Source organism: Gekko japonicus, unplaced genomic scaffold, assembly GCF_001447785.1.
Source record: "Gekko japonicus isolate JY-2015 unplaced genomic scaffold, Gekko_japonicus_V1.1 scaffold689, whole genome shotgun sequence".
In the NCBI taxonomy this organism is placed as follows: domain Eukaryota; kingdom Metazoa; phylum Chordata; class Lepidosauria; order Squamata; family Gekkonidae; genus Gekko; species Gekko japonicus.
The window spans coordinates 206,116-218,157 of record NW_015174862.1 but is presented as its reverse complement, the minus strand read 5'-3'; the positions used below and the strand labels follow the sequence as shown (position 1 = coordinate 218,157).

Sequence of the window (12,042 nt, the reverse complement as noted above, 5' to 3'; positions counted from 1 at the left end):
TATAAGAGAAAACAGAATCAAGTCAAATTTCACCCTCCCCTTTTCACTATATTGGTAGACCTGGCCTCTGGAGAACAGGTGTACCCTCCCCTGGCCACTATATTGGTAGACCTGGCCTCGGATTGTCACCTTGTGCTGAGCCTTAGAAAACATACCAGCACTTGGGGGGGGGGGACTCTTGCAGTCTACTTTGTCTTTTTTTTACTGAAATGTGACAAGCAGCATTACAGGGGAAGTATAACAGAGGAAGAACAATCACTGTCAGAAGCCTGCCTACCTTAACAAACAGGAAGTTTCTTAATGTTATCAACCTGCCCAAACTACTTATTTATTCAAATATCTATATCCCACTCTCCCCTGTGACTCAAGGCAGCTTACAAATTGTACTGAAAAGCATAAAGAGGGTATGCAAAATATATATATATCTTTTTTATTTCTGGCTCCATTGTAGCCTACAGGGATCATTATAGTCAATAAGCCCCATAGGCTATGATGCAGAATCTATCTGTGGATATCTGGGGTTCGGTGGGGACTTTTTTTTTTAGCTAGAGGCTAAATTTGCAGCTGGTACCTCTCCATCATGAAAAATATCCTGTTGTTGAAATGTAATCTTACCTTTGGTTTTAAGCAGATAAAAAATGGCTAATAACCTCTTGATGAAAGATCAATTATCTTTTCAGTTTAGAAAAGAGACAACTAAGGGGGGGGGACATGATAGAGTTGGGGTGGAGAGAGTTGATAAGGAGATATTTTCTCCCTCTCCCAAAATCCTAGAAACCAAGGGCATCCAGTGAAGCTGATGGGCAGTAGGTTCAGGACAGACAAAAGGAAATACTACTTTACACAGAGAGTGATTAAAATGTGGAATTCGCTGCCAGAGGATATAATGATGGCCACAGGAATAAAAGAGGCTTTAAAAGAGAATTAGATAGATTCATGGAGGATAGGTCTATAAATGGCAACTAATAAATGGGAACCCCCACATTCAGAGGCACTAATCCTGAGCCCCAGAGCCAGGAGGCAAGATCAGGAAAAAGCCTTGGCCTCTATGCCCTGTCGTTGGCCCTCCAGAGGAACTGGTTGAGGCCACTGTGTGAGACAGAATGCTGGACTAGATGGAATACTGGTCTGATCCAGCAGGGCTCTTCTTATGTTCTTACCCTGGGATATGGCCAGCGACCTGCTTAACCTCTAACAGCATCCATACCAAAATGTTACTGCCAAGCCACAAATTCAAGAGAAGCTCCCACTTACCTGTAGGCAAAATGCCCCAGTATCTTTATGTGGTGAGAACAGGGACCTAAGCACTTACCAGGAGCAACTTTGTTTTGAAGAGTCAGAAGCACTAATATTTACTGGCTCTTCAAGATTACTAGTGCACAGGCTGAATACACATTGCCATTTTGTTGAAAGAAGCATGCAGGCAGGTATACTATTAGTCTTAAAGTAACCCCCCCCCAAAAAAAAATCTAACTACTTTCCAGCCAGCCTCTCAGCAACCTGGGTAGACCAAGCTAGCCTGCATTCAGGTCTGCTTGCTACCCAGTCCATTCAAACCAGCATGGTCTATCCAGCCCTCTACTCTAGGAGGTGTGTACATCTTCCACAATCAGATAGCTGGTGTTAGATCGCGCTAACAAAGGACTCTTAGAGTGATTCAGCAAGTGATTCAGCTTTATTGGAAGTAACGAACAAGCACTCAACTCAATAAGAAACCAGAACAGAAAACAGTGGGAGCTTATGCTCCTTTTAAACATAACCGGGCTAATGTAGCCACGCCTATTTACAATTAACAACCAATGAGATTGCTTAGTTAAGGACCAATGGGAGTCTTTCCCTCCTAGGGAATGGTATCGTTCTGATTGGTCGCTGTTACGAAGCGACCAATAGGAAGTTCGCTCAGAGGAGCCCTGGTCTGGCTCGAAGCTTAACATAGGAGTCCTATGAGGTGATTCATGTAATCGTTTCAATACATTACAGCTGGAATACAGTATTAACTCAAAAAGAAGGTGACCCTGAAGATAAGATGCCCACCCCAAATGTATTCACACACACAAAAGTTGCAGGATATAAGTAGCTTAACATAAGAACATAAGAACATAAAGGGGCATTATTATATTGGCTGATCTGTTTTCAATACCCTTCCTAATAATCCCCAGCATAACATTGGCTTTTTTTATTGCAGTCACACACTGTCTCGACATTTTCAGTGAGTTATCTACTACAACTCCAAGATCTCTCTCTTGCTCAGTCTCTGCCAGTTCAGACCCCATCAATGTGTATTTATATTTAGGATTTTTGGCTCCAATGTGCATCACCTTGCACTTGGCCACATTGAACCCCATTTGCCATGTTGACGCCCACTCGCCCATCCTTGACAGATCCCCTTGGAGTGCCTCACAATCCTCACTGGTTTTCACCACCCTGAACAACTTTGTATCATCCGCAAACTTAGCCACTTCACTGCTTACTCCCATCTCCAAATCATTAATGCACATGAACATAAGATGACTCCCTTTTTTGATGGCATAACTGGGGGAAAAAAACCCCTAGGCTTGCAGTTGAATAATTATGGTAGTTAATACCCCATTGCTTCCCTTCTCCTCTGCTATCTAAGCCATGTTCAACCTGAGGACAGTAAGAGAGCTACTTTTGCCATGTTATCTGTCTTGCAACATCCCTGCAACAACTTTGCATACTGGGTTGTGTGGATAGGGCAGCCTGCTGCAGAACCACAACTGATCTCCCTCCCCTCAGTGCATCTGCCTGAGCAAGGGAAGGACCTGCAGAAATTCAAGACATGCAGGCTTTTGGACATGGATGAATGGCATTAGAGAAACAATACTCCCGCCCCCAGAGAAGTCTGTTGATCTCCATAAGAAGAGGGGGAGAGAACAAAGAAAGAGAAGCTGGAGAGAACAAAGAAAGAGAAGCTGGAAGGCCAAGTTTGTATTTTATTCCTTTCTGATTGCTCCCCCTTCTTGGGGGAAGAAGACAGGAGATGTAAGCATCAATGCTTGTTTATTTATTTATTTATTATATTTATATCGCACCCTCCCCGCGGATGGGCTCAGGGAGGCTTACATTTATCGGCACCATGTGCCAAATCACAATAAAGCACTTAAAAACACATTAAAACAACCAAACAATAGACAATTCATACTTTAAAGTGCTCGGGGTAGCGATCGTCCCTTCAGTAAATTAAGATGGCGTATTGTCAGACGTAGTTCTAAAACCCCAATTCAGCGGTACCCCGGCCTCCGGCAACGGTAGGGCTCGTTCTCCATACAGGGCCACCTTTGTCATAGATGTTTAGAAGTACCGGGTCCCAATAAAAGACCTAGGAGTGGCGACCTCCTCCTCAGACTGCAGGGATCCTCCCTTTTAACCACTCAGGCAAGATGCATCCAGCACAAGAAGTGGACTGAGAAAGCATAGGATGTTGTCACCTAGTGACTAGATCTGATTGTAGCCGCAACGTTGAGTTAGGGTTACCAACTCTGGGTCGGGAGACTCCTAGAGATTTGGGGCGGGGCCTGGGAGTAGCCATTTTCTCAAGGGAAACTGGTCTCTGTAGGCAGGAGATCAGTTGTGATTCCAGGAGAACTCCAGGCCTCACTGGGAGGTCGGCAACCCTAATTAGAGTTCTCTTCCTCTGCTGTAAACAACAGCTACACATATGCTGCTGGAACAAACATATAATATTCCCAGTTTATGGCTACCTCCACCTCCTTCTGAAATTAGGCATAACAGAGTCAGGTTGCAACTTTCTTGGGCGCTGTGCATATTGCTAGGTGGATAGTAGCAGTCAGTCACCACATTAAGAATCTGTGTCAGCAAAACCGATTGGAAGTAGAGATAAAACTTTTCTCTCCCATACTCCTAGAACATTGGGGCAGGGCGCCCAATGAAATTGATGGACAGAAGGTTCAGCATAGACAAGAGGAAGAACATTTTCCACTCAATTAATCAATTAACCTGTGGAATTCATTGCCACTGGCCATAGTGATTAAATGGCGTTTCTGTATTCAGAAGCAGTATATTATGCTGTGTATTTATATTCTTTATTCTAAGGAGTTACTCTCTTTTACAGAGAAGTTGAATAACATCATCCTGTTAAGAAACTGGTATGAGACTTCTTATGTTGGTAAGATACATGAGACTCTGTGTAACAGTGATTATATATTGTTATTAAGCATCATTGTTTAGAAGCTATATTGTTATAAAGCATTGTTGTATTTTATACTTTTACAATTTTGTACTTCTATAGTTCTTTATTCCTGAGGAAGGACCAGGAGTCTGAAACACTATAAACTACCTAGGAAAAGTGTTGGATATCTTCTCTGGACTTGACTGTTTCCCTTCATGGATTGTGTGGATTTTTCATTCCCATATGTAATATTTGTCACTGATATTGCTAATTATATGCTTCTTTTCACTTTATTGAAGTCTCTTTTTGTACATTTATACTTGCAGGTATTTCAGCTCACAGTTGTTTTGTTTTGCTGTTCCTGGCTATATTAGACTGTGTGCTGTATTGTTTGTTGCTTGTTTTTCAGAAGCAGTAAGCCTCTGAATATTCGTACTGAGGAACAGTAACTGGGGGAGACCTTTGATCTCCATGCCCTCAGTAAACTTTACTGGGGCATCACGCTCACCACTATGCTAGACTACATGGAGTACTGGTCCAATAAAGAAGGGCCGTTCTTGTGGTTTTAATTTAAAGCATAAGAAGTCTCTTTTTCGTAATGTTGCCACCACTGTATGATATTTTTGGCAGCAGAGGAAAATAACGGAGCGATACATGCTAACATAGTCCTCAGACACCCGTCTCCACAAGCAGAAAGATGAAGGGAATTTCTAAATTGCTCTATTCCAAATTTTAAGAGAACAAATCGCTATTAGAGAATCACTCAAGATGGTGCCTTTATAGCCTGCAGAGATTCCTCATCCAAGCACAGGGCTGGGAAGTGACAGAAGCTTCTTTGAAGTAAAGCTGCTCCTACAATATTGAGTCCTTTTTTTTTTGAGGATAAAAATATATCCGCCTGTACATTCAGTAAAGTTAAGCAAATCCTCTTGCTCCCTCAGAGTCAAATGGAGGTCCATTCAGCAATGCTAGAAAAGTCACGACTGGTGCCTAGCTGAGGATCATCCCTTGAGCAGGGATATAAAATCATAGTCACGACACCTTTGAGGAGGGCTGAAGAGCTTCCCCAACTTCAGTAGCTCAGGATGGTTCAGGATTAGGACTGTGGGCTGCGTTCAGCACTCCCTTCCCATTTTGGTGCATGGGCATGACTTTATTAGGAACATAAGGATCATCTTTCTGGATCAGACTGAAGTCTGCTGCCTTCAGCAGTGAGCTCCCCATAGATATGCCTTTGGCAGATCAAAAGCAAGGGAACAGTTACCTCCTCCTTGTCATTCTCCAGTGTTGGACAGCAGTAAAACTCCTCTGAGAGTTCCTTTAGCTTTTACAGAAAATAGCAACGGATAAAACAACTCTCCATGAGTTTGCATAATATTTGGTAAGGAGTGTCCAACTCCGTTAGCTTGTTGGAAGGTGTCATAGTACTACATCCCTAGCAGAGTCCTTACTGCTTGGGCTATGCACTTCAAGACAGGTACTGTGCCACTGCTGTAGTGCTGCAACCACCGGAGATGACCAAGGACTAGAATGCCAGTCAGTGCTCAGTTTTTGAAGCTACAGCATTGAGAGCCATTGTAGTATAGCATCATAGAATATGAAAGACCAGATTCAAATCCCTACAGTGCCATGGAAGCTAGCTGGGTGACCTTGGGCCAGTCACACTCTCTCAGCCTAACCTACCTCACAGGGTTGTTGTGAGGATAAAACAGAGGAGAGGAGATGATGTAAGCAGCTTTGGGTCTCTCCAGGGGAGAAACGTGAGGTATAAATGAAGTAAACAAATACATTGTAGCAGTGGAAACAGAACTAGAGAGAAAATGGCTAGGTTTCTTTCAGATGTCCCTGATTCAGCACCTTTCTAGCTACAGCAAAGTCAGTCTGAGAAAAAGGTTTACACAGAAACACTCTGGGCACTGCCCTGGTCTCAATATCCATTTGCGCAGTTTTGCAAAATCACTGCATAGATCTAGCCAAAAGAGAGGCTTTCCTGAGCAAACAACAACAGTCTCTGCCACAGAGGTCTCGGAAATATGAGGACCACAGCTCGAGTCAGACGCAGCAATGAAGATTGACCATAGAAGTGAGAGAAGTTGCACATTAGAAGTTGCAGCTCAATTTTGCAGAGTCTTATGCCAAAGCAATGTGCAATATCTAATTTCATGCATGCATAATGGTTATTACCTTACCTTTGGGGTATGTGGTGTATCACAGAGCTGCAGCTTTTGCCAAGTGACATAGTGCAACGGAGTTCCAGGACAGTCTTCTGAAACAACAGCGTTCTTTCTCAGAGATCTCTTGCATTTCCTTAAGGGACTCAACCAGGGCTTCGGGCGAGCCAGGGAGAAATCATTGAGCGGTCTCTGAGGGGTAACTGGGACAGGACAGTTCGTTCTCCAGCTCTGAGAGCCCCAGTCCTTCTGAGGGGTTACATTTCTCAGCTCTTCCTCTCGCATGCTATTGCCTTCTTCCAACTCATCGTCTTCTCCACAGCTGGAGAAATCCAACCTCTGGATAAACGTATCGCCGCTGCTCTCCCAGTCATCCATTGCTGCAGAAAAGAGACAAAAAGATAACACACCTTAGAAGCCACCTTTTGCAACAAACTCATCTATCATCATTATGACCTTGGGCATAACCAGAGTCTAAGAGTCGGGGTCCACGTTTGTAGCATAGCTAAGGACCGACAGACCCCCCTGGCCAGTTCAGATGGAAAGTGATGAGGTCATGGCCAAGCAGGGTCTGACCCAGGGTGAAGAAGTGGGCCATCTCTGCCTGAAATAACTCCTTGCCTCTTGCTAGGATGGCCAGCCTCCAGCTGAGACCTGGTTCGTCTGAAATCACAGCTGATCTGCAGAGATCAGTTCCCCTGGAAAAAGCGGCAGGTTTAAAGGGGGAGGGGGGGCCTCTCTGGCATCACATCTCTGCTGAGCTCCTTCCCTTCCCCAGGCATCCCCCCGGAATCTCCAGGACCTTTCCCAGTCAGAGTTGGCAACCCTACAATACTCAGTCATGGTAGCAGGATGGTGGCGAAAGAAAAAGAGCTGTTTCAAACCAGGATCTCTCCTATTCGAAAAAGAAGCTCCTTTTCTTTAGTTTGTGACAGGGTAGCTGCCATGCTGCAGAATAAAAGCCAGGGCGTGTCTCTCTCTCTCTCTCTGCCACAGATATTATGTGAGGCAAAAGTGCTCCGATATTGCTACGGTTGCCAACCGCCAGGTGGCACATGGGATCTCTCACTATTACAGATGACCTCCAGACTACCAAGATGGGTTCCTCTGGGGGAAAATGGCTACTTTGGAAGATGGATTCTGTGGCACTAGACCAGGGGTGGCCACACTGCGGCTCAGGAGCCACATGTGGCTCTTTCACACATATTGTGTGGCTCCTGGCAGGGCAGCTGGGGAAGCAAAGGGGAGGCATACTTTTTCTCTCTCTCTCCCTCCCTCCCATTTGCTTTCTTCGTTTCTCTTTCTTTCCACCTCCTTCATTCTTTCCACCCCTCTCTTTTTCTCTCTCTCTTAGACAAATAAATATCATTAGCAAACAAATAAACATCGTTGGACAAATAAATATCATTATGAACATCTGTTTTTGCCCCTTTTGGTTTTATTTTTGGCAGCCTCATTTAATGTTAATAAAAAGCAAATTTGCATATTTTAAAACAAAAAGGTGTGTGTCATATTTTTTCATGTTTTGCGGCTCCCAAACCAAGCCCTGCCCCCCCAGCCTCCACCCCCAAAATCTCCAGCTATTTCCCAACCCAGAGCTGGTAACCCCAGTATCCCTAGCTACAGCCTTGGATGTTACAGCCAGTTTCCCTAAAAAATGTACCCCCCTCCAACCCAATATGTTTTTCCAGCTATCCCAACTGTTACCCAAAATCAAACTGAGACATTAACAGCTACCTTGAACATGCAAATTACTTGCATTAGTTATCAAGAGCTAACTTTCAGCATTCGTGTGGCATACACAGAGATCTATTTAAACAGTTAGCCTGGGGTGAGAGAAATTAGTATTAGAAGGAAAGAAATGGACATCACATCAACCAATAGAAAGACACACAGCCTGGATACAAGGAGAACGGCACCCAGTTCAATTTGCAGCTTTACTTGGCATTCAGTTCCATTGAATTTTGCAGAAATTACTTCTGAGTCACCATGAACCAGATGTGGCTGCACCAGTTTCATATTCATTAGGAACAATTATTCTCCCTACAGCTGTTCCCCCCCACTCACACAAAAGTTTAGTCAGTCAACAGATAACAGAGCTGTTTCCCATAGTACATACATAAACTACACAGAGAGAGATTCCACATAGTGGTTCCTTGTATGCTACAATGCCATACTCTAGGGTAAAAAAGAAAGAAAAGCCCCTAAAATGCTTGCAGATGTGAAGGCACTCAGCCAAATCGCAAGCCCTTTCTAACAGAACCCATTCTAACTGGGGGGAGAAATAAAACCAGCTCCACAAAATTTATAACCACTGTACAACCATTGAAAAGCTAGCAATTAAAGGAAAAACACCCTTTATCATCTGCTCATGATAACCCCCTAACCATTTCCTCCTTCCAGTTAAAAACGGTGGCTTGTGTTTGTGCTGCATGCCGGGCCAGAGTGTCTGTAACTGCTCCATAAGAGCAGCTGCGTGAACAGACCCCTTGTCCACCCTGCAAGCACTTACTCATGCAGCTGACTTGCACCCAAATGTAGTTTTCTTTGTTGTTTGCTAATCCTTTCCCACAAGATAGGTTGTCTTTTCTTCTTCTTCAAACAGTCTGTTTACTGAGGGGGAGAGGAAGAAAAACCAGAAACAAGCAAGGAATACCTCATTTAAAGCTGCCCGGATAGCAACTTTCGTGAGCACGCATCTTTGCCTCCTCTTCTAACATCATCCTCATTGGAGACTCGAAATCACATGGTCACTGTTGCAAATGCTCTCAGACCTTATGTTGGTGAAGCAATTTCAAGACGCTGCTTGGGGTGGCCTCCTTTATACTGGCAGGCTCCTGAGCACAACAGGGATAAATTAACAGTGCAGTCCTAAACAGTGTGGTGTAGCATTCGAATCCCCACTCTGCCATGGAAGCTTGCTGGGTGACCTTGGGCCAGTCATACCCTTTTAGCCTAGCCTACCTCACAGGGGTGTTGATGTGAGGATAAAATAGAGAAGTTTGTAAGCCATCTTGGGTCCCCATTGGGGAGAGAGGTGGGGCACAAATGAAGTAAACAGAGTTACACCCTTCTATAGTCTCCTGACACTGGAGAAGACCCTGATGCTGGGAAAGATTGAGGGTAAAAGAAGAAGGGGACAGCAAAGGATGTGATGGTTGGACAGTGTTATCGAGGCAACGAACATGAAGTTGAGTGAACTCCGGAGAACAGGAGGGCCTGGAATGATGGAGTCCATGGGGTTGTGAAGAGTCGGACTCAACTGTGTGACTGAACAACAATAACAGGTCTCCTGAAGTCAATGGGCTTAGAAGGATAGATACCCTTATTTAGAGCTGCACTGTAATGCAGTTTTTCTTTACTGGTGAAAGGTATGGGGGACTGTATCTGTTGAACTTCTGCCTGTTGTCAAGCAACATTAAGGGAGCTTTATCAGGCAAAAAAAAGAGGATTATATGGTGAAAAAAATTATTACTCCTGTAATTAATGGACCAGTGATCATGGCTCTCTGAAGTTGCTAGTAACTACAAAAGGAGTAAGCTTTTCTGGGTAATAACTAATGATACCTTTGTTTTAGTATTCTTATCTTAAGGAAGTCTGCCAGACCATCAGAGGCTTGTGGGCAGAGAGCTTTGTATTAACACACACACATACACACACACACCCCCTTGGATGAAGTTCATATATCCATTTTACTGCTGATTCAGTGCTGATTTTCTTGATCATTTCAATAAACATTTAGTTGCTATCAATTTTATTATGGGGGATTCCCCCACCCCCCCGGTGAGCAATTTTCCTGGGAGTCAGCTCCACTGAATGAAATGGTACTTCCAACTAGTACATAGGTAATTGGAATGCCAGAGGTTTGAATATTGAAGGAATGTGTCCTATAGAAGTATTATTAATGGCGCTGTGCGTGCTGTGAAAACTGGATGAGCTTTTTTGCAAAGTTGTGTGCCATTTTGGAGCTTTTGGACAACCGAAAAACTTTGTGGCTTGTGATGAAGGCTTCAGCTGAAACGAGGAACATCGGGTGCCTTTTCTTGTAGCCGAGATCGAGTTACAATACTGTTGATTTGTATTATATTTTGGAAGCCTTACACGGCCAGCACAAACGTTTATATAATTTTCTACACCAATTGTTGGCTGCTATACATTGATATATTAATTACAATTTGTATGTGAGTACTGATGAGCTGAAATATCGTGAAGCTTTGAATTTTGGATAATAGAGTTCATAAGATTGTTTCATGAAATAGTTGGTTTTGATTCACATATTGCGGATAGCATTGTGGATAGCATGGAGAGAGCCAGTTTGGTGTAGTGGTTAAGTGTGTGGACTCTAATCTGGGAGAACTAGGTTTGATTCCCCACTCCTCCACTTGCAGCTGCTGGATGACCTTGGGCAAGCCATAGTTCTGTCAGAGCTGTTATCCCAAGGACAGCTGTGGAAAGAGCTCTCTCAGACCGCCTACCTCACAGGGTGTCTGTTGTGGGGAGGGGAAGGGAAAGGAGTTTGTAAGCCGCTCTGAGACTCCAAGTGAAGGGTGGGGTATAAATCCAATCTCCTCCTCCTCCTCCCTTTCCTTGGTTGTAATAAATAACATATATTTAATCTATTAGACTTTATTGATGATTATTGTACAGTTCAGTTTGACAATTTTTATTTATATTATTTATTTATTTATTCAATTTATACCCTGCCTTATCCCACATGTGTAAGCCTTTACACACAGTGGCTTGGTACCCCACTGAGATCCCTTTCCTCCCCAGGCTTCACCCCCAAATCTCCAGGAGCTTCCCATCCTGGAGCTGGCAACACTAGCAGATGTACAGCCTTTTAAGTCCACGGAAGGCCTTAACACTATGGCCCATTCCCTTAAGGTATCTGCTGCACCAGTTTTAGGGTTGAGAATCCCCAGTTGGGGGCCGGGGATCCCCTAATTTGGAGACCCTCCCCCTACTTCAGGATTATCAGAAAGTGGGGAGGGGGATGTCTGCTGGGGACTCCATTATACCCTATGGAGACCAGTCCCCAGAGGGTATAATGGAGAATCAAACGATGAGTATCTGGGGATCTGGAGGGGCTGTCTTTTGAGGTAGAGGCACCATATTTTCAGCACACTGTCTGGTGCCTCTCCTCAAAAAGTGCCCCAAGGTTCAAAAAGATTGGACCAGAGGGACCAGTTCTATGAGCCCCCCAAAAAGGTGCCCCCATCTTCCATTATTTCCAATGGAGGGAAGGCACTTAAAAGGAACATGGTCCCTTTAAATGTGAGGGCCAGAACTCCCTTTGGAGTTCAATCCTGCTTCTTCCCTCACCTCTCCTGTCCTGGAGGCTCCTGGAAAGTCCCCTGCCTGCTTCAAAAGTGATGTCACATCCTGGCTCCTGGCTCCACCCCCAAAATCCCGATATTTCCTGAGCCAGACCTGGCAACCTTAGTCTTAGGGGAAGATCCATCACCTGCTTGACTGCCTGGTCCTATACAACTGGAAGTGCAGGGGACTGAACCTTGGACCTTCTGCAGGCAAAACAGAAGTTGAGCTCAACACTGCAGAGCACCTCCATTGGCTTTCTCTTCCACAAATGCTAATCATGATCCCTGCCCCTGTTTGGGGGAACTGGTTGGTCCTAAAATGAGTGAGGTTTCCAGAAGTTAGTGCTGTAGGTAGGTGTTCATACCTCTTTCTTCCCTTTGCTCCCCCCCCCCCCCATCCTCG

The 12,042-nt window shown here is 44.4% G+C and overlaps 1 protein-coding gene across 1 annotated transcript in view; it reads right to left on the bottom strand.

Annotated features, from left to right (window-relative positions):
- The window catches only part of WEE2 (WEE1 homolog 2 (S. pombe)), a 37,615-nt gene that overhangs the window by 24,967 nt on the left and 606 nt on the right, over positions 1–12,042 (bottom strand). Inside the window, exon 2 of the mRNA XM_015424706.1 lies at positions 6,340–6,701. Coding sequence (XP_015280192.1) covers positions 6,340–6,701 — 362 coding nt within the window. The remainder of the gene's footprint in view (positions 1–6,339; positions 6,702–12,042) is intronic.